The sequence below is a fragment of the Mobula hypostoma genome, chromosome 21, assembly GCF_963921235.1.
Source record: "Mobula hypostoma chromosome 21, sMobHyp1.1, whole genome shotgun sequence".
NCBI lineage: Eukaryota > Metazoa > Chordata > Chondrichthyes > Myliobatiformes > Myliobatidae > Mobula > Mobula hypostoma.
Window position 1 is genome coordinate 49313372 of NC_086117.1, and position 23548 is coordinate 49336919.

General features: G+C 43.6%; 1 protein-coding gene across 2 annotated transcripts in view; it reads right to left on the reverse strand.

Moving 5' to 3' along the window:
• The window catches only part of LOC134359997 (probable voltage-dependent N-type calcium channel subunit alpha-1B), a 910000-nt gene that overhangs the window by 540959 nt on the left and 345493 nt on the right, over nt 1-23548 (reverse strand). Inside the window, exon 1 of one of the 2 annotated variants that reach the window (XM_063073961.1) lies at nt 16792-17094. The exons of the other annotated variant lie outside the window; for it this stretch is intronic. Coding sequence (XP_062930031.1) covers nt 16792-16799 — 8 coding nt within the window. The 5' untranslated portion in view covers nt 16800-17094. Of the gene's footprint in view, nt 1-16791; nt 17095-23548 lie in introns of those variants that run through there. 2 annotated transcript variants of the gene reach the window in all.

Consider the following 23548-nt stretch of genomic DNA (forward strand, 5'->3'; position numbering starts at 1 on the left):
TAGTGCATAAAAACTGAGAGGCAGGTCCGGATATTTGGAGGGTACGGCCCAGATCCTGGTCAGGATCGGGATCAGTTCAACAGTCTTATTACAGTTGGAAAGAAGCTGTTCCCAAATCTGGCTGTACGAGTCTTCAAGCTCCTGAGCCTTCTCCCGGAGGGAAGAGGGACGAAAAGTGTGTTGGCTGGGTGGGTCATGTCTTTGATTATCCTGGCAGCACTGCTCTGACAGCGTGCGGTGTAAAGTGAGTCGAAGGACGGAAGATTGGTTTGTGTGATGTGCTGCGCCGTGTTCACGATCTTCTGCAGCTTCTTTCGGTCTTGGACAGGACAACTTCCATACCAGGTTGTGATGCACCCTAGGAGAATGCTTTCTACGGTGCATCTATAAAAATTAGTGAGGGCATCTATGGAAAAGTATACAGTTGACGTTTCCGGCCGAGACCTTTCGCAGAACTGTCCTTCCGAAGGGTTCCAGCCCGAAACATTGACTGTACTTTTTTCCATAGATGCTGCCTGGCCTGCTGAGTTCCTCCAGCTTTTTGTGTGTGTTTCTTGGATTTCCAGCATCTGCATGTAACCCAGGTTAATTAAACCCAAAGATGTAATGTTAGAAAGTTTCACCTGTGGAGGTTTACCGACTTTTTTTAAAAAAGGAGAATTTGAAAAAATCACGATGTGAGGGCGCAGGGCGTGGCTGAGACAGGACAGACAAGGAGAGAAACGCAGCAACGATTAGAAGTTGAAGACATGAACTGTTAAGAGTGGAATTACCCTTGAAAACCTCAGGGTTGAACCCATGGAGGAGAGACAATAGCGATAAGCTATGGATATAACACGCAGCAGCTATAACGAGACAATATCGGCACAGACCAGTGTCCAAAATCCCTACTGTGTAGTCGGGAATTAGTTCTGTAAAATCACACCAAGGCATTTGGTCAAGTTTGTGAATTGACTTTCTGTTAAACGATTTCATTCCAATGAACCAAGAAACAAGATGGCAAGCCGCCCAAGATGAAGAACCAGCGCGGAAATGAAATGATGATGCAGAGGATGTATACGTTTATTTTTGTTCGAAGAATCTGAATTTGATTTTCTGCAAGAACTGATTATTTTTGCAAAGACGTTGATAAGTTACTGCATGAGATTTACTTTGTTTAAGAGTTGTGACGTTGGAGAATTGTCGTGAAAGGAGTTAAACTGTACATATATAATTGAATTTGAATTTAAACTTGTAGATATACTGCCTGGAACTGAAACTGAAGTTAACTATAATACTTGAGAATAGGAATTATATTTGGTTTTCTAACTAACTAGGGATAAGTAAAATGGAAAGTTTAGTCTATAAATTTTTAAATAGAGAATAACACTAGATCTAACTAGTTGGAGAAATTGGAGTAACAAAGGTTATTCTAATCAATATCACTGATTCTAACTAAACAGGGATTTGGCTTTTGTTGATATCTAAGATTTGGAACTTAAACAGAATGTTTGAATTTTGAATTGTTCTTGCTCATGTAAATACTTTGCACATATTGTTTTTTCTTATAAACAAAACCTTATTTCCAAAAGTGTGTAGTTTCTATTCACTGCCTCCTTCCGATACCTAGAACCTTCTGATGGCCTGTTGGCACCTGAAGTAATTTGGTTTTCTCAAAAGTGTGGGGACTAGTCACACACAATAAGACCAGTGCTACACAGGTGTTACATGCAGATTTTCACTTCTTCAATATTTGTAATGAACAGCCCTCATAAACTACACCCTGATCTTCGGTGAATTGCGAGCTTGTTTGTTTATGCTGACAGGCATAGTTTTGTATGTTACATTTACTCCCTGTGCAACAATGAGATATACCTCACACTTTCATTACAAGGGCTTTGACAGGACACAGAGAGGGAGAGGGGAATGTAGCACAGAAGCCGCCTTGTACTGGGCAAGGTCACCATTCATAAAGGTTAGACTAGCGGGCAAAGCAGTTCTGTTTCTTTGCAGGTATTCCTCACTAAGCTGGCAAGTTTATGTGAAATCACTGCTGGCCAAGCTAGTATAAAGTCAGCTGGTCGTGCTGAGTGTTCTGCCTTTAAAGGTGCTATTCATTCTGTATGCAGTCGCTTCGTACAAACATCACTTCCTGTTCATAAGCTATTTTTTGCATCATTTCCTGCAGGGGTCAAACCCCCTGCTTTCCCTGGCTGCGCAAGTCTAGGGAAAACACTCTCCGGTCCCAGCAAACTTGTGAGATTGAGACAACCCTCCCACCCCAAACCCCGGTTTATGTGGATGCTGTGTCATTTGCTACCCTGTTACAAATTAGTGCCATAGGATTAACGGAATTATATTCATGAATCTTAACTTAACTAAAGAGTTAGTAAAGAAAAACAAAAAGAAAAGGGCCCACTTTAATGTGCACACATTGGAGCTCATCTTGAACTTCTCTGTCACTCACGCACTGGGACCTCGGTCAGCGTGAAAGCACACACCACCTTCTGAACGTCACTCGCAACCCATCTCAAACAAACGGGTCTCTCACCGGGTCGTACCCTACAATCGGTTCTCCCCAGCATCTTCTCTCTTCATCTTCTACCGAACAAAACCTTATTGTCCCTCACCAAGAAAACCTCCCCCCTGATTGGATGGCACACATTCCACATTATCCTTTATCTTCAACAATAACCCAAACAGGCTGAAAGCAAAACAGACTCTTCTTACAGAGCAGCCAAATGAAATACCTACAGCATAACAGTGAGGATGTGAACCAGGGCACTACACAGGTTAACTTAGATTTTGACTTGGAGCAAAGACATCCATTTCCATCCACTAACAACAGGAGTTCTGCAGATGCTGGAAATTCAAGCAACATACATCAAAGTTGCTGGTGAACGCAGCAGGCCAAGCAGCATCTATAGGAAGAGGCGCAGTCGACGTTTCAGGCCGAGACCCTTCGTCAGGACTAACTGAAGGAAGAGTGAGTAAGGGATTTGAAAGCTGGAGGGGGAGGGGGAGATGCAAAATGATAGGAGAAGACAGGAGGGGGAGGGATAGAGCCGAGAGCTGGACAGGTGATAGGCAAAAGGGGATACGAGAGGATCATGGGACAGGAGGTCCGGGAAGAAAGACAAGGGGGGGAGGTGACCCAGAGGATGGGCAAGAGGTATATTCAGAGGGACAGAGGGAGAAAAAGGAGAGTGAGAGAAAGAATGTGTGCATAAAAATAAGTAACAGATGGGGTACGAGGGGGAGGTGGGGCCTTAGTGGAAGTTAGAGAAGTCGATGTTCATACCATCAGGTTGGAGGCTACCCAGACGGAATATAAGGTGTTGTTCCTCCAACCTGAATGTGGCTTCATCTTTACAGTAGAGGAGGCCGTGGATAGACATGTCAGAATGGGAATGGGATGTGGAATTAAAATGTGTGGCCACTGGGAGATCCTGCTTTCTCTGGCGGACAGAGCGTATGACCCGACGCAGACTGGGAGACCGCTTTGCTGAACATCTACGCTCTGTCCGCCAGAGAAAGCAGGATCTCCCAGTGGCCACACATTTTAATTCCACATCCCATTCCCATTCTGACATGTCTATCCACGGCCTCCTCTACTGTAAAGATGAAGCCACACTCAGGTTGGAGGAACAACACCTTATATTCCGTCTGGGTAGCCTCCAACCTGATGGCATGAACATTGACTTCTCTAACTTCCGCTAGGCCCCACTTCCCCCTCGTACCCCAGCTGTTACTCATTTTTATGCACACATTCTTTCTCTCACTCTCCTTTTTCTCCCTCTGTCCCTCTGAATATACCTCTTGCCCATCCTCTGGGTCACCCCCCCCCCGTCTTTCTCCCTAGGCCTCCTGTCCCATGATCCTCTCGTATCCCCTTTTGCCTATCACCTGTCCAGCTCTCGGCTCTATCCCTCCCCCTCCTGTCTTCTCCTATCATTTTGCATCTCCCCCTCCCCCTCCAGCTTTCAAATCCCTTACTCACTCTTCCTTCAGTTAGTCCTGATGAAGGGTCTCGGCCTGAAACGTCGACTGCGCCTCTTCCTATAGATGCTGCTTGGCCTGCTGCGTTCACCAGCAACTTTGATGTATGTTGCATTTCCATCCACTCTTCATTTGTCCTTGAAACAGCAATATCTGTGAGTCTTAAGCTTTCTTAATATTGGTAATATTTAGTAGATGTACTTTGAAGGAAGTATTATGTTTATCATTCATCGCTAATAACCTGTCATGCCACAAGATCACTCCAAACCACTGCATAGCTATAGAATGTTGTATATGCGTATTACCTTGTTTAACACTGGTTGTGAGAATAGTCGATAATATTAGTATATTCAGGCGTGTGACAATTCTGTATTGAATCTAATTTGTGTCTTACTTAATTTTCTGCAGTTCTACAAAGTTTCCTCATTAAAAACCCTGAAGAAAGCTTCCAGCTTGGGTGATTTTAGAGGTGTTTAACTTCCTGGCTAGCTTTGTATTACAACACACCACAGGGTCAGCAGACTAGGATGGACCTGGTCATCACCAGCTCTGTGATACAGGTGCTCTATGAAATGGCTGCAGTTTACTCCATATTTCAAATATTTTCCCAATGACTTCATCTGTACAGTAAGTAAAACAGATTTACTAGAGACGACTTTGTGCTCCTCGTGAAGATAATCTCTGTCCTTTCCGTTATTCAGGTGGGTTCAGATCCACATCCTAGGGATAACTTCTAACAACTTCACAAATCCAGAAATTCCTAGATTCCATTCAACTTGCAGCACAGAGTTGATAAATGTTGTGGTTCTCATGTTCTATATTCCATTGATTGATGACATCAATGGCCAACGCTACTACGGGGAACATTCTCCAGATGGGCCACAGACTGTTTATTTCATTTATTTTATGTCTTCTTTTTTCTTTTAAATGTGACTCTGTTACTGTTGGAGCCTGTGATCTACAGTTTAATGGCATGTCTTTGAGCGATCTGGTGCTTTGCCGTCTCCGAGAAGGTCTGGAAAGTGAGCAGCCTCGAAGCCAAGAAGCTTAAAGACCAGGTGCGAGCCCATGATCGACTCCTTTTCTCGCCAATCTTGTCGATTAAAGCATCAAGGAAGATTGAGACATCAAGGCAAGTAAGTGTTCAGCGCCGTCTTCCATCCTCTCACTCACTGCTGCCAGAGGATTGATCTGCATGTGATGCTCTCTCTCTCTCGCTCTCTCTCCCTCTCCCTCTCTCTCATCCACTGCTCCCCAGGGAAGGTCCCTGCGCCCTCTCCCTCAATGCTGTCGGAGGATGGTACTGAAGTTCTGGATCTGTGGTTTGTGGATTGGACTAATGAACACTGAGCTGAACTGAGCTGGACTCTTTCGATTTTTTGTTTTAGTTTTAGTGTTTTCGCTCTTGTTGCCATTTGCACAATTTGTTTTGTTTTGCACGTGGGGATTTAGTGTTCTTGATCCTGTTGGAGTAATTTGTCTTTTGTTGGGGGGGTGGGTGATGTTTTTCTTTGGACAGGTTCCATGGTTTTCTTTGTTTCATGACTGTCTGTGGAGAAGATGATTAAACAGGGTTGTACACTGCATACGTACTTTGATAAAAACGTACTTTGAATCCTTTGGTCTTTGATCTGCCTGTTGCAAGAAATGATTTGCAAAGATACAGGGCAGGACAGATGCACAGTTAGCAACACTGCTGTCTCTTAGCTCCAGTGTTCCAGGTTCAATCCTCACCTCCGGTGCTGTGTAGAGTCTGCACATTCTACCACCCTCCCAAAACCCCCACCCCAGTGCTCCAGTTTCTCTCTACACTCCAAGCTGTAATTGGCAGGGATAAGTAGCCAACAACTCTTTTTTTGTTAAATTGTATGTTTACAACAAAGGTGTAAGTATGTAGATGGATGTTGGTGGAATCTGGGGAGAATGAAACTGGATCGGACCAATGGGTATTTGGTGATCAGTGCAGATTCAGTGGGTAAAACGGCCAGTTTCCATGCAATTGACTCCATGCCTTCTATAATATTTGGAGCTACGCTAAATTATCTGATTTTCAATCAATTCATACGGATAACTCAATTACTATAACCTTTACATAAGATAGATGAAATGTGTACAAAAGACTCAAATTAGAACAATCTATCCTCCAAAGGCACCACTCTGGCTTAAAGGATCAATATCTCACTTGCCTATAAAATATCTCACAATATATACACAATATCTCACTTGTGTATTCCTATCAAGTAAAGGATCAATATCTCACTTGTGCATTGTGTTATTGGGAAATTGTAAAAGACAAAACTATTCTCCAATTAGAGTAAGGCTGTTTGTCCAAATGAGAAGATGGAGGTTTTGCACAACGCTCTGCAAATCCCAGATGAGCTGACAGTGACCAGCAGTTCAGATGGGAACGGCCTGCACTCAGCTCTTCACAGGTGTGACCCATCCTTGAGTGTCTCCATTGTGGCTGACTGATGCTGGTGGACCTGTCACTGTGCTTGGCTCCATCAACAGGATCTGACAAAGGGTCTGAATCCTAATTCACTTCAATGGAGGTTTGCAAGTTGGAGATTAAAAATAAGAATGCAGAAAATGAATCTTTGGTGATACGTTACACTTCATGGTTTTGTATGCTTGAAGCATGTTATCAACCAGCTGCATGTAGTTTTATGCTCTGTAGTTGTCAAGAAAGTTTTCAACAACATCTTTGAATGCCTTCCATACAATTTTCTCCAGTCCAGCTAGAAGTTCTTCAAATTGCCTGTCATCGATGACCTGTTTGATTTCTGGGCCGACAAAAATGTCTTCCTTAATTTTGGCATCAGTTATTCTGGGAAGCATCTGCCTCAAATATCAAAATCCTTCATAGAAATTTTTGTGTCTGGTGACAGCAGATTCCATCTTTGCAATCCTGAACACAGTAATTCTGCTTTTGCCTTTGTCTCCAGCCAGATCATTTAGGTCAGATTGAGTTCTCAGGTGAGGCTCACTTGACATAAAGGGTTCAAATCTGTATCAGTATCAGTGTTGTTTTCCATTCCTGGCTTGTGCATCATGGCATCTTTGTCTGCCTCCTCTAGACTCCATGTGTCTGGTGGCTTCGGTACTTGGAAGAATATCGTCATGTGGCACAGGTCTCATATGAAGGGAGATTAGGATTTCTTGATTTAAACAGAGAAACCAGACACACTGGTCAGATCAAAGTCACATGATCTTTCTGCACACACCACATCATCAAGACAGCAAACAATATTGATTTACGAATATCTCTATACCTCTAAGATTGACAACGCATATTGTGCACAAATGCGAAGAGTCCAGGCTTTGTCTTGGTCACCAATTTTACACCCAAAGTAGAGCTCATAGGTGTTCTTAATAAGAGGAGTCATGCTCTGTCCTTGAGATTTAGGCGTATACTCACCACAAATATAACAGAAAGTATCGTGGCTGTTGCAACGTTGGTGAGACATTTTGTTATCACAAATACTCCTGAAAATACATTACTTTATTGTAAAAAGTACACACAATATACTATGTGCATTAATGTCATCACAAACCGATCTACATGTAAACGCAATGCATAGAACAGTGCGCACGTGATGCTAATATTGCCTTTCTAAAATCTGTCCTGCTACGCAGTATCTGCCCTGCCTAAGCATGCCCAGGAATGCCTAGACAAGATAAAAAACCTTTCAGCTTACATTATGGGCAATATTTTAATTGACTTGAATTATGAACTGAAATAACAAATATAGGCGATTTGAGAAAAAAAGTGGTGCACGGGAGGGAAATTTCATGATGATTTTCATGATCAGCAACCTAAAATCGATAAGATATACCCAGAAGTATTCAGGAAACGAAATCTTTGTTGTCCAATGTTACCAGCAGTCGAGGATGATTGGAACACCTATCTGGACAGGCTTTGCAAATGCATGAGGACACCTAGTCCAACAGCTTTCAAAGATCAAGACACAAGAGACTAAAGGTGCTGGAATCTAAAGCAACTAACAAAAAAGCTGGAGGAGACCAGTGGGTGGGTAGCAGGAGGAAACGAGGCAGTCAAAGATTCAGTTCAAGATTCATATTCAGGACTGGAAAGAGATGAGATGGCCAGTATAGACAATAGGAAGGGGTGAAGCAAGAACTGGTAAGTGATAGGGAGATCCACGTGAGGAGGGTAATAGGCAGGTGGGGGAGGGGAGAGGCCAGAAGCTGGGAGGCAACAGGTGGGGTTGATGAAGGGTTGAAGATGATGGAATCTGATAGGAGAGGAGGGTGGGCATAGAAAAAGGGAGGGAGAGGGATGGCCCTCCCATTTGTGAATTGTCCCTCAACAATCACCTCACTCCTCTGATTCTAGCCTCTTGTAAGTTCTGATTCTTATCACAGCACCAGTGGCTCTGGTATCAGCTTCCTTGATCTGAAGCCCTTCAATTCTTTCCTTAAAACTCTCCCCTTTTTGAGGTGCTCTGTCCCAAATGGCTATGTGTCAGATATTGAGAATGACACTTCGGTAAAGTGCCAGGGCCTTCTTTACGATGAAAAAGGCACTATGTAAGTACTACTGACTGCTCAGCTTTATATAGGAGTATAGGCCGAGTTGCACCTTTCATGTCCACAGAGCATGTCAAAGAATTTCCAAGTTAGTGCTGTTGCTGCACCATAGGAGATGTGGCAGATAAATTGTACAAAGCAAGGACCAATGTTAAAACCAACATCATTAAACACAGTATCAACTGTACTTTGATGTTGACTCACTAGCTATCAAGACCTTTGAGATAGTCCTTCAAGAACGGAATGGCCATTCTTTACAGCCTCAAACAAAACTCTACAACTTGAAAAGTGGCTTTTTGGGTGATAACCCACCTAGAACAAGTAGCAAGTGGGTCAAGTGAACAAACACGCCACCTGTCACTGCACTGGTAACAGGCCGTTCCAGGTTTTTCTTTCCATACAGACACTACAAGCCTGGCTGTGCGGAGGCAAAGTACCTCAGTGAAATCCATCCCTGGTCAGAGGTTAGATCTCAGCCTTTGAACTCTGTTTTCACTGTGGTCAGTGGAACCAAGGCTTGCAAGTGGCTTCACCCCACAAAACTGGGACAACGCTGCGTGACTCCTGCACGGGATCAGGAAGAATTGCTGCATCGTCCTCTTGCCCCCGTGCTAATGAAACACCGAGTTTCACCCGGGATCACGTTCAGTAACATTCACACCTGTCAAGTACTCAACCAGTCAACAGTGTGTTTACAACAGTTTCTGTTTCCTAGACCTTTGCAGGAGAAACAGACGATGTTAAGTGAAAGAAAACATGTTTTATTTTAAAAGGAGATGTGCCAGCTAAAATGAAACAAGGCTTATGACAAACTAGAGCCTAGAACATAGAAGAGTAAAGCACAGTACGGGCTGTTCAGCCCAAAATGTTGAGCCAACCTGTATAAATCTACTTCACATCAATTCCTCCCGCACAGCAACATAACCCCTCCATTCTCATTTCATCCATGTGCTCATTTAACAGACTCTTAAATGTCCCTTTTGTGTCAGCCTGTACCACCACCCCTGGGCAGGATGCTCCAGGATCTCACCACTCCCTGTGTAGAAACCTACCTCTGATATTTCCCCTAAACCTTCCTCCACCAGTTTCAGTTTCCATTAAGCTCGGTTTCACAATGACATCCATAACCTTCTTTACAAGGAGCAAAATGTTTTCAGTCATTAATGTGATTACGCTTTTTACCTGTAATAGACACTAAAAAGTTATGTGCAATGTGGTGTTCCTGCCTTCAATTCCAGCAGTACAGGAGAAGTGACTGACTATTGGGTGCCGAATATTACTGAGCGCTCGCTGTCTTTAAGGGAGTGCTGGCAAGCCACCGTATCAACTGCTTCTGTCTGTTTTTTTTTTAAGGGAGCTTCTTAACTAGATCCCCTCCTCTTCCTATTCCCCAGCATGATGCACATTTAACCCCTTCAGAATTATTACTAGATGTTCTCCACCACCCTTCTGGGAGATTTCCACATCTTGTCTCGGCTTCGTTTGCAGGCGAGGGAGACAAGTAGGTTATTGAGAATTCTTCGCCGCACTATTGCACAATGCCTGTTAAGTGTCGTTCTACTTCATGCATTAACTAGAGAGTAGAGGGAAACGTTCGGCTGGATTCAGCCAGGATTGATTCGTTGGTCCCCTGAGTGAAGGGGGATTACTCTTCGTTCTCTTGAAAAGCTTACGCCTCAAAAGTAATGAGTAAAATTAATTGGTGCTGAGTCCAAAATCTCTTCTACCTTCTGCCTTCTAAAAGCAATTAGGAAACACAATACTTAAGAACAATTGAGACCTCCAACCACTAACCACATTTGTACAGAGAATATTGAGAAAGGATACAGTATCATCTCCTTGACTCATGAGCTGCTCCCAACCAGATGCAGATCCTTTTACACTTGAATCCTGAAACAAGGCTTGTAAATAAAATATTAACCCCATCATATCCCCGTGTTCCTGATGCTGAAGGTTACTCCTCTATTCCCCCTCTTTCACACACATGCACATTCTCCCCAATCGAGTTGGCAGTTCTTACCGCACTCGACAGCACCACATGATGTGGCAGCTGCCTGTCAGATTTATGTCACGGGGACCAAAGCCAAGGTGTGACTGGTGCACTTGCTGCTGCCCACTCAGGATGTGTGTGTGTGTGTGTGTGTGTGTGTGTGTGTGTGTGGCATCCGTTAGTCTCGCGAGACCATGGATCTGCGCCTGGAAAGTCTGTGTCCTCTCCAGGGTGCAGGCCTAGGCAAGGTGGGATGGAAGACCGGCAGTTGCCCATGCAGCAAGTCTCCCCTCTCCACGACACCGAAGTTGTCCAAGGGAAGGGCAAGGGCCGATACAGCTTGGCACCAGTGTTGTCGCAGGAGTTGCCAGAACAGGGTTGAAGGCAACGTTGGACTGCCTTAGGGACTCCAGCTCCGGATTTGTCCTCAGGGTTTACTCCCGAAGCCTTTCCCATGAGTGGGTATGGCCGCAAGGCAGCGGTGGTTTGAAATCCTCTCCTAGATGGACTGCCTTCCCAGGCTGACAAGCTCCATCTCCCACTCATGATGAATCACTAGGCAAATATATTAAACTTTTGAATCAAGTTAAGCCATCAAAGCTCACAGCATTACCAGCACTAATGAAAGCCCAGATACTCAGAGCAGAAACTTTTAACTTCTCCGTTACAGAGGAATCAGTTGTTACATTTTGAAATTGATCATGCCTTCATAATATCTCATGGTTATTGGAATAATTGTGACTGAAATTGCTAAGATAGGATGTTCAGGAATTGGGCTGAGTATTATGAATGAGCGTATTATAAAGAGGTTGGGAACACAAAAAAACAGGAAAAAGCCGGAAGCAGTCCGCAGATCAGATAGCAGTGACAATGAGGAGGGCAGAAATTCAATATTGATCGTGAATGTTGGATAGAAGGTTGAATGAAAAGGGAAATCGGTTTAGGAAATCAGAGCCATCTGCCTGTCTGGGTGGGGGATGCTGATGCATGTGCTGGGCCCTGTGGTCCAGTTCACTGTGCAGAATTTGTCCTTGGTCAAGGGGACCAAAGGCATGTGCATTCTCACCCCACACATTCGGTTCCTATGGGAAGTACTAACCGAAGAGGAATTCCAGTTCCCTGCCCAGCGCCCTCCCCTTGTTCAACACAGCAGAAAGAAGAATTGCTTTGAAGCCCCCAGCAGTGTCGAAATCACCCGGAGGAAAACAAGAAATCCATTTGCCTTGTGATTCAATTTTTCCTTCATCTCAAACACAGCATCACATTTCATAACGTCGGTGTGATTACTGATGCAGGTGACTACTGTGCATCTCTGAATTTTACATCAATAACTGCACCAGCAGCTCCAATCATTTTTGCATAACAAGTATACCCAAATCACATATCCACCATGTTGTTATATAAATTGCTATTTTTTCCTTTTGGAATATAAAAAAAACAGCTGGATCTACCGAGTTGTATGTTTGAGATTGCTCTTGAAATATCTTCATAAAGGCAGAGAAACGCGTTGCCTTGAAACGGTCCGTATAGGATATCAGTGGACTTGGTCACTCTATGAAAGGCAAACGGTGAGCAAAGGTGAACCTGATTTTTACCTAGAGAAATTAAATGGTGCATAATGAGTCACAATGAAAGAAAGACTTCAATGAATGAAGGGCTTAGCTTCCAGATGAGCTCAATGCCTTCTATGCTCGCTTTGATCATCAAAACATGGAGAAACCATCATGAACTCCCACAGCCCCTGATGATCCTGTGAATTCAGTGTCAGAGACCAACATGAGAGCATCCTTCAAGGGGGCAAACCCATGGAAAGCAACTGGCCCAGATAAGGTACCTGGCCAAGTTCTAGAGACCTGTGCTGATCAACTGGCTGGAGTGTTCACTGAGATCTTTAACCTCTCGCTTAGGCAGTCTGAGGTACCCACCTGCTTCAAGCAGACTTCACTCATACTGGTGCCCAAGAAGAACGTGGGGACCTGCCTCAATACTATCATCCAGGAGCACTTCCATCCACTGTGATGAAGTGCTTTGAGAGGCTGGCGATGAAACGTATCAATTCCTGCCTGAGAATCAACTTGGATCCACTCCTACTGGCACATCAGGTGGCACCTCATTGGTTCTTTACTCAACCCTGGAGCGTCTGTCGTCTTTATCAATTGCTGATCAGCATTCAGTACTATGATTCCCTCAAAACTAAACAATAAGCTTCAAGACCCTGGCCTCAATATCTCCTTGTGCAATTGGATCCTTGATTTCCTCTCTTGCAGACCCCAGTCAGTTTGGATTGGCAAGAGCATCTCCTCCATGATCTCCATCAGCACAGGTGCACCACAAGGCCGTGTGCTTAGCCCCCTGCTCTACTCACTTTACACTTTTGACTGTATGGCTAAGCACAGCTCCAATACCATATTCAAGTTTGCTGATGGGTACCTGTTGAAGGCTGAATCAAAGGTGGTGACGAATGAGCATATAGGAGCGAGATCCTAAATCTGGCTGAGCGGTACCGCTGGTACCACAATAACAACCTCTTATTCTCAGCAAGACCAAGGAGCTGATTATTGGCTACAGAGGCAGGAAACCAGAGGTCCGTGAACCAGTCCTCATCAATGGATCCGAGGCAGAGAGGGTCAGCAACTTTAAATTCCTCAGTGTTATCATTTCAGAAGATCTGTCTTGGGCCCAGCATGTAAGTGCAATTATGAACAAAGCATAGCAGCGCCTCCACTACTAGGGGTTTGTGAAGAGTCAGCATGACATCTGAAACTTTGACAAACTTCTATAGCTGTGTGGTGGCGAGTATATTGGTTGTCCGGCTGATTCACAGCCGAGAATGGAAACACCAATGCCCTTGAATGGAAAATCTGACAAAAAGCAGTGGGTAAAGGCCTCTCCACCACTGAGCACATCTACAAAGAGCGTCGTCACAGGAAAATAGCAGCCATCATCAGGGATCCCCACCGCACAAGTCATACACAAAACACAAAGAAATTTGCAGATGCTGGAATTTCAAGCAACACACATAAAAGTTGCTGATGAACGCAGCAGGCCAGGCAGCATCTCTAGGAAGAGGTACAGTTGACGTTTCGGGCAAAACGTCCTGAAGAAGGGTCTTGGCCCAAAACGTCGACTGTACCTCTTCCCAGAGATGCTGCCTGGCCTGCTGCGTTCCCCAGCATTTTTTATGTGTGTTACACAAGCCATACTCTCTTTTCACTTTCCCCATCTGGAAGAACGTACAGGAGCCCCAGGACTCACACTAGCAGGGTCAGGAACAGTTATTACCCCTCAACCATCAGGTTCTTGAACCAAAAGGGATAACCACTCAACTTCATGTGCCTCATCACTGAAATGTTCTCACAACCTATGGACACACTTTCAAGGACTCTTCATCTCATGTTTTCAATATTTATTGCTTATTTATTTATTACTATTATTTCCTTCCTTTCTGTTTGCACAGTTTGTTATCTTTTGCACACTGGTTGAACGACGGTCTTTCATTGATTCTATTATGGTTATTATTCTATTACAGATTTATTGAGTATGCCGACAAGAAAATGAATCTCAGGGCTGTATATGGTGACATATATATACTTAAATAATTGATTTCACAGCAGGCTCGCATAATATACAGGGATAACAACCAGAAAAACCAGTCGACTGCCATTTTATCATTTTGTGATTCCAGCATCCCCTTCAGCTTTATTATTAGAACCACAGAACCATAGAACATTACAGCACAGGAACAGGCCTTTTGGCCCTTCTTGCCTGTGCCGAACCATTTTTCTGCCTAGTCCCACTGACCTGCACCTGGACCATATCCCTCCATACACCTCTCATCCGTGTACCTGTCCAAGTTTTTCTTAAATGTTAAAAGTGAGCCCACATTCACCACTTCATCTTGCAGCTCATTCCACACTCCCACCACTCTCTGTGTGAAGAAGCCCCCCTTAATATTCTTTTTAAACTTTTCCCCCTTCACCCTTAACCCATGTCCTCTGTTTTTTTCTCCCCTAACCTCAGTGGAAAAGGCCTGCTTGCATTCACTCTATCTGTACCCATCAGAATTTTATATACCTTTATCAAATCTCCCCTCATTCTTCTATGCTCCAGGGAATAAAGTCCTAACTTATTCAACCTTTCTCTGTAACTCAGTTTCTCAAGTCCCAGCAACATCCTTGTAAACCTTCTCTGCACTCTTTCAACCTTATTTATATCCTTCCTGTAATTTAGTGACCAAAACTGCACACCATTTTTAATTCACAGCCAGGTGCTCTTTTAAACTTTCACCTGTTCAACCATTGCCTAATTGATAGTAACTGAGGAATAACGGCCAAGATAATGTGGCAAACTCATCTTTGACTTGGGGAGAATTCATCCATCTTAGTCACCCCATCCAACCCAAATCTCTTTGATCTATCTCTACAAATCAAAACTCATAAGTTTTCCTCACTTTCTAAATTCCGATGAAGGGGCACTGATCTGCGACAATGTCACAGATGCTGCCTGACCTGATGTGTATTTACATACCTTCTGCTTCTGGTTCATTGAGGACAACTCCCCTGCTCTTTTTCAAAAATATATCAGGAAATTTTATCCACCTGAGAAAGTAGATGAACATATCCAAACATCAGAACTGCCTCTGTTTCACGCTGCATTGTTAGTTTAGGTTTTGTGCCCAAGGCCATAGAATGGCTCTTTTGATTCAGAGGTGAGATTACACCCAACTGGACCAGAGCTGATCCTCTATACCAGATGATTCTCAAACTGGAATTCTGAAGAATGAGAGGAGATCTTATAGAAACATATAACGTTATGAAAAGGATTCATAAGATGGAGGCAGTAAAGTTGTTTCCACTGGTAGGTGAGACTAGAAGCAGGGGACGTAGCCTCAAGATTCGGGGGGAGCAGATTTAGGACGGAGATGAGGAGGAACTGCCTTTTCCAGAGAGTGGTGAATCTGTGGAATTCTTTGTCCAATGAAGCAGTGGAGGCTACCTCAGTAAATATATTTAAGACAAGGTTGGATAGATTTTTGCATAGCAGGGGTATAAAGAGTTATGGGGAAAAGGTAGGTAGGTGGAGATGAGTCCATGGTCAGATCAGCCATGATTTTATTGAATGGCGGAACAGGCTCGACAGGCCAGATGGCCGACTCCTGCTCCTATTTCTCATGTTCTTATGTTCTTGTGCCTGCATCACCACCTGGTACAGATGCTTCAATGCTCAGCATCACAAGAGAATGCAGAGGCTGCAAACTCAACCAGCTCCAACATCGATACAATCCTCCTTACCAACAAGGACATCTTCAAGACATGGTGCTTTAACAAGGTGGCATCCATCATTAAGAGCACTCTCCACCAGCGATATGCCTTCTTCTCGGGGATCAGGGAGGAGGCACTCAACCCTGTAAGAACAGTTTCTGCCCCGCTGCCATCAGATTTCCGAATGGCCCACGAATCCACCAGCACTACCTCAAAAGTGTTTTTTTGCACTATATATTTGTTTTGATTAATTTTATAACTTTTTGTTACAGCAAAAACACCAAGTTTCACATCATATATGTCAAGCATTGACAGAACATCGACAGACTCGCCTGTCTTAGTGACAACCTATCCCTCTTTGTCCCTGGACAATGAAAGGCAGAAGTTAAACTAAAAAAGAGAAACATTTGCCTAATATATCATGAGAATATCGGTTGTTGTTTTTCAAGAAACTCAATTCGAGAGTATAAAGGTGCAGTAGTGTAAAATATGTTGGCGTTTGTAATGGCGACTTGTCTCCTGTAAAATCAAGTGTATGGCAGCTTTAAAATAAACTCCCTTCCCAGCAACATTGGTGGTTAAAGTCATCGATCAATACAGCACAGATACAAGCCCTTCAGCCCAACAAGTCCATGTCGACCAAGTTGTCTACCCAGCTAGTCCCAATTTCTTGCCTTCGGCTCATACCCATCTAAGCCCCGCCCCTCCATTTTTATGTATCAATTGAGATACAGTACAAAGAAGGCCAGTCCAGCCCTTTTAGTCACGTCACTTCAGTAACCCTGATTAACCCTAACCTAATCACGGGACAATTTACAGTGACCAATTAACCTACCGGATACATCTTTGGACTGTAAGAGGAAACTGGTCTCCTGGAGAAAACCTACGCATTCCACAGGGAGGACACCATTACGGAACAGTGCCAGAATTCAACTCCGAACTCCAAAACGCCCTGAGCTGTAATAGCGTCAAGCTAATCACCTTGCTACCACGGCGACCAAAACCACGTACCTGGCCATTACTGTGTGTGGCCGTTACTGCCCGTTTTCCCTCTTTCGCAATGAAATGAAACACAGTTGCATTTGTTGGTATTCTGTCCAAAGGAGCGAACTTCTTGGTGACCCGTTTATACATAAATACACCCTCACGTTGCTCGTCACCTGCTTCACTTTCACCAGAAGATGTGCAAGAACATAAATCAGCAATGCAGCAGATTATCCAGGTAAGAATGGAGTATGGTTTAAAGTGATAAATTCAGGAAAATACCACGGCTCATGGGGAAATGATTATCAGTGCTTTGGCAATGTATGAAACTACAAACTGAACAACCCAAACCCAGCAGCACCTATTATCTCATCCCCTCTATATGAACTTTGCTTTTCTGAGAAGGTAAATACTCTGGGGATTTGCTGCCACGGATTAGCTAATGTAACATTAAGATGACTGGGTCAAATGTCATACTGGCAGCCAATCACAATGTAAAGGTGGGGCTAGAGGCTTGATTTCATTATCCCTCTTGAATCAATTCTATCTGAGATATTGCTTTATTTTATACAATGTGCTTCCAACAGCTAATCGGGCAAATTCCATAAATGATTTGACAGAATTTTAAATTAATCAACCAGATACCAAACCAAAAAAATATATCTAAAGGGTGCGCTGAGTTTTCTGTTTTGGAACCACAAAGACGTAAAAACTAATTGAAAAGAAAACAAGAGAGCCGGGAGAAAAGTCGTGTACTTCACGTTTACTTGAAGCCAGGCGTGCACGTATCGCATGATAGCGTCATGACTCTTATTTTTACATATAACCTGGAATGAAGTATTTAAATGAACAAGAATGCTTAATGAAACAATATATTTACAATATTACTCAAATACTACTGAAACATTGAATACACAACATTCCTCCCTGCTTAGCCATAAACTCCTCCGCAGTGGTTGACTCTGAGACTGCAGGAAGTGGTTCTGACAGCTCTCTACACTTTCTTCTCCTTCCTTTTCCTTCTTGGATGCATATCTTGCTCTTGGGAAGGTGCACTGACTTTACCAGAGCGTTCTCTTATTAATCCTTCTGTTGTCCCCTTTACAACCTGATCTCTCTTTATTCACAACATTATCTGACAAAGACTCTGTTTTCGTACCTCCATTGACTCCTTTCCTTTTCACCTCCCATTCATCGAGCTGGGCCTTGGTCTTTGCATCTACTTTTACAAGCAGCTTTTTGCCTCCCACTTGAAGTTCATGCAATAACCTTAATGCACGCAGAGTAGATTCTGGTTCTTTGTACTCACAAGAGCTGAATGTTTGCAACTTTCCTGAATCTCCTTGAACTCTCTTCCAGTTTAAAACCGAGCCACGTTCCGCATGTCACTGCCTGGTTAACATATCAGAAGTTTTCTTAGATACGCTACCTACAAAAACTGTTGTAGTCGGACGAGTGCTTTCGTCACTTTCACACTTCCTCTGAGCAGCATGGTCTTTCCTTGGACAATATGCCTTCTAACTAGAGGCACAGAGGTGGGCACCAACACCTGTTTTCCCTCTGTTGTGGTATGATTCATGGTGTACAGTATAGAGACAGATGTGGCATCATCCAGTACCTTCCTTAATTCACTTTCGGTTGAATCTATTGCAGGGAATGTGGCAAGTAAATGGTGGCTGGATTGCAAACCAAGTTGTAATTGCCTCAGCCACTCACAACCCTACAGTGTTGGCCCTCCTGTTTTTACCACATACAAGCACCATGTGGCTTGTTGGTTGTTATATTTCACTGCTATGAATGTCATTCCCACAGAAGTTATCTTTCCTCTAGTATAAGTTCTTAGTTGGATATCTATAGGCTTCAGTTTAGTTTCTCTGAAATGCCATTCAAACTCATTTTGTGGAATGACTGAAGCAGCTGAGCCAGTGTCCAGTTCCATTTTAGTTCTTTTGACATTCACTTCTGATTTAAACCATACTGCTTGACTATTGTTAGTTTTCACACTGAAAATCTCAAGGCTAGCCAGTCCTGCGTCACTCTCATCATTATCAGATTTTTCAGGCAGATTGGTGCTCGTTTTGAAATCATAACTTGACTTTTTATCTTTTTCTCTTCCCTGTGCAGTTCATTTATTTTTGTCTGTGTATGTGTCCTACTTTGTTGCATTTTCTGCAAGTTTCACCTTTAAACCTGCATTGGTCTGGTGTGTGCGCCCCCCTGCCACAATGGTAACATTTGTTCAGCCAGGCAGGTTTCCGCTCAGCTATTGCAAATGTTATTCACATTTACTTTTATTCCTGACTGCAACTCGGTTGCGCCTCTGTCAGCTGTTTCCATTGATATGGTGATTTCCATTGCTCTTTTAAATGTAAGTTATGCTTCAGTTAAGAAATGTTTTTGAATGCTTTCTTGTAAGATTCCACAAACTAAATGATATCTCAGTGTATCATTGAACCCATTACCAAACTGACAATGCTCAATCTTTTCAATTCAGACACATACACTGAAATGGACTCCCCTTCCTTTTGATATTGCTAATGAAACCTAAATCGTTTTGCAGCCAATAATGGTTTTGATTCTAAATGTTCTTGCATTAATTTTACAATATCAACAGAACTCATTACTAATTCACTCAGCAAAACTAGTACTTGTTTCTTGATGGCTATTCCATTTGCTTTAAAATATGCTGAATCCGATTAGTACATAAAATCCAGTTAACTGTTGTGAAATCAAACGCGTTGAACTTTCCAATGTAGCCAGACATTTCTGCCTTTTGATTTATGATTATTATCACCTGGTATTTGCTGTTTATGAAACTGTGGATTTGTCCATTTTCCGCCTTTTTTTAAAAACTCAGTCGTGTCTCTCCTTTCAAAGAACATGTGCTGCACTGCTTTTTCTTTTAACTCACACGACTCACAGTGCTTCAACAGGTCGGAGGCTATCTTGGGTTTATTTTAAGAATACCTCCTCAACACTGTTACGTGCAGTTACTCCAAAATATTAAAAAAACTAGTTGAAAGGAAAACAGGAGATAAGTCGTGTGATTCATGCGAGGCACACACGTATCACGTGATAACGTCATGACGTGTGCAATTCACATATTTTTGCATATAACCCATAATGAATTATATAAATGAACAAAAATGCTTAATCAAACAATATATTTACAATATCACTTAAGTACTACTGAAATATTAGGGACGTACCAGTGAGCATACTCCTGGTTATGGGTGGCATGTAGTGAATTCAATGGTTGGCTCAATGAACCAATTTTCTCATCTCTGCATGACCATGTTACCTGTACCCAGCAGGTATACAAGAGCATCTAACTGTTAACACCACAAGACACTCGTAAAACTCGCTGAACAGCGGGGGTTTGGAAACCCAGGCTGTAAGTGCAGATTGCTCATTTCAAGGGGCCACCCTCCAGAGTTTACACCAGTTTCAGTTCGACATTTGCTGTCAAGCAGTGGAATATCAGAAACAAAATGTGATTTATCATCACTGACATATGTCATGATATTTGTTCTTCTGTGGCTCCACTACAGTGTGAGACATTAAAAAAAATACTCCAAGTTACAACATGAAATAAACAAGTTGAGCAAAAGAGGAATGGCAGGGTAATGTTTCTGACTAATGAACCGTTCAGAAATCTGATGACGGGGAGAAGAAGCAGTTAATAAAATGTTGTGTGGGTCTTCAGGCTCCTGGACCTCCTCCCCAATGGAAGTAATGAAAAGAGGCATGCCCCAGATGGAGGGGGTCCTTAAATGACGGATCTCCGGCACAATTAAGCTCCTTTTATGAAGATTAATGCACAGGAAAACAGAATTAAACTCTAACTATCGGGCTTTTCAAATCAAATTTTATGTACCACACAGCATATTACTGACATTAACATTGCCAGCGTTTGCATGAGATAGTATAACATGAGTAAAAATAACTCAGATGGTAAGTTTCCAAAAGCAAAAATTTGCTTGGGCAGAGGCTTATTTCATTGGTAGCACTCACTATCATAAATCAAAAAGAGCCCTGAAAGTTGAGACAGAATTGCTCTGTGCCTCACCTCTACTTCCCAGATCCATTTGGTTACAAATAACACACCCCTGTCAGTCAGTGGAAGATCTCTGACATGATGGAATGGAATATCTTTGTTTTCCAAGTGGCACTGCTCTGTTTGAGGTGACGCAGCCCTCTCGAGATTTCAATCTGTCGTCATGCATTCCAGCCTCCTCCTCAGGCAAGAGAATGCCAGGACACCTGCCGACTGCAGCACCGAGGGGATTCGAAAAACCCTGCTAACAGAAACCATTGCAAGCCAGTAAGAAAGAAAAGAAACACGGAGAATTTGTAATGGTGGGGGCACACTGCTGTCCACACCTTACAAAACAGAATCATGTCTGCTCCACATGACAGATTCCTGGGCAAGGCTGAGAGACAGAAGCACACTTCGGAGTCAGCAAGCGGATTCTGATTTGTGTTGTTGCTTTAATGAGCTTTGTCAGTTGTGTGCATCAGACTTCCCTCCCCCCCCCACCCTCGACTGAGTGGTATCAAGGGAACTGCAAGAAGTTTCTGCCTTTATTGCAAAAGGTGGTTCTGCTCACGATGCAGGGCAGGGAAGGAAATGATTCAACCCAATGAATCTCTGCTGCCTCTGAGAGCAAACTAACCAGTGCCATTTTTTGCATGTCCTTCACACGCCATATCAACTCACCCTGATTCACTTGTCACCCACATACTACCAGGGTAATCTGAAATGACTCAACAGCACACAGAGTCATTCAGCATAGAAACTGGCCTTTCGGCCCATCTGGTCCATGCTGACAAGATACTCCTTCCAAGCTAGTCCCATTTGTCTCCGTTTGACTCATAACCTTCTAAACCTTTCCAATCCATGTACCTGCCAAGCTTTTAAAAGCTTTTAATACACCTGCTTCAACCACATTCTCTGGCAGCTCAATCAATATACATACAATTGTGTAACAAAACTTGCCCTCAAGTTCCCATTCAATCTTTCCCTCTTACCTTAAACATGTGCCTTCTATTTCTTCATTCCCAAGCCCTGCCACACACAACTCTGAGTCACCAGGGAAGTTATTTGATTCCAAACGATTGGTTCATTGATGATTCCCACTCTCTCCCCTCTCCCTTCCCCTTTTTCCAAACGCGATTCCCCTCTCCCTGCCCCCCGTCCCACTCTCAGTCCACAATAGAGACCCATGTCAGAATCCCACCATTGAAAGCATCTACCATAAACACTCTACACTATCACTACCATAAACGCGGCCTGGGCAGGGCGAAAAGCATTATCAGGGATGCATCTCACCCTAAGCGTGGACTTTTTACTCTCCTCCCATCCGGTAGGCGCTACAGGAGCCTCTGCTCCCGCACCAGCAGGCACAGGAAGAGCTTCTTCCCTGAGGCTGTGACCCTGCTGAACCTCACATCACAGCGCTAAGCAGTATTGCATCCATATTGTACTGTCTCAGTACTTTTATATTTGTGTGCTATAGCACTTTTTTTATTCACAGTAATTTTGTAAATAACACTATTCTTTGCACTTTCGGGGCAGATGCCAAATGCATTTCATTGGCTTTGTATCTGTACTCGGCACAATGACAATAAAGTTGAAGCTAATCTAATCTAATATATTTTATCATTACTCACATACTGTATGTCATGAAATCTGTTTTCTTTTTGTATCAGCGGTACAGTGCAATATATAAAATTACTACAGTATTGTGCAAAAGTCTCAGACACCTTGCTATATACATGTGCCTAAGATTTTCGCACAGTGCTGTATATTCAATGCCCTGACTGATGGAGGCCAGCATTACTGAAAGGCTTCACCAAGCTGTTTACTTGCGACTCCACTTTCAGTGAACATTGCACTTGAAAGCTGAGGTCCCTCTGTTCTACAGCACTTGCCAGGGCTTTCGCATTCCCTCTTAAAATCCAGCCTGGATGTGACTTTCCAAAAACGCAGTGCCTCAGACTGATCAGAACATCCTTGAGCTGTGTGAAGACGTGGGAGCTACACTACCACTTGTCATTTTCATTGACCCATTTAAGTTGAGAAACATCTATTTTATTTAGCGATACAGTGCCGAGTTGGCCCTTCTGGCCCTTTGAGACACGCCGCCCCAGCACCCCCAATTAATCCTAACCTAAACCCAGGACAATTTACAGTGACCCATTAACCAACCCAGTATGTCTTTGGCCTGTGGGAGGAAAGTGGAGCACTGGGGAACACCCACCCATTCCACAGGGAGGACGTACAGAGACTCCTTACAGAATGGCACCGGAATTGAACTCTGAACTCCAGAATGCCTAAAGCTGTAAAAGCAGTGTGCTAACCACACCATGTCATAGGGCGGTGGCTAGGAATGGACCCAAGTGCAAGACGCAGACACTGAAGTACGAGGGACAGGACTAGGATACAGGATGAGGGCAAGGACATGGACACGAAAACCAGGAACCCGGAACAGGACTGGACAACAGAGCTAGGAGCCTGGGCTTGGACTCCAATCCAGAGACTGGACAAGGACCCAGTACCTGGGTCTTGCCTCTGGCTCGGACCCCAGAACTAGGCAAGGACGAGGCTTGGCAGGCAGGCAGGACAAGGCTGGAGTCTTCAGGCTAGAGGCTAGAGGCGAGGCTTGGCAGGAGGTAGGAGGCTGGAGTTTTCAGGCTTGAAGCTAGAGGCAAAGCTTGGCAGGAGGCTGGAGTCTTCAGGCTTGAGGCTAGAGGCAAGAATTGGCTGGAGGCCGGAGGCTGG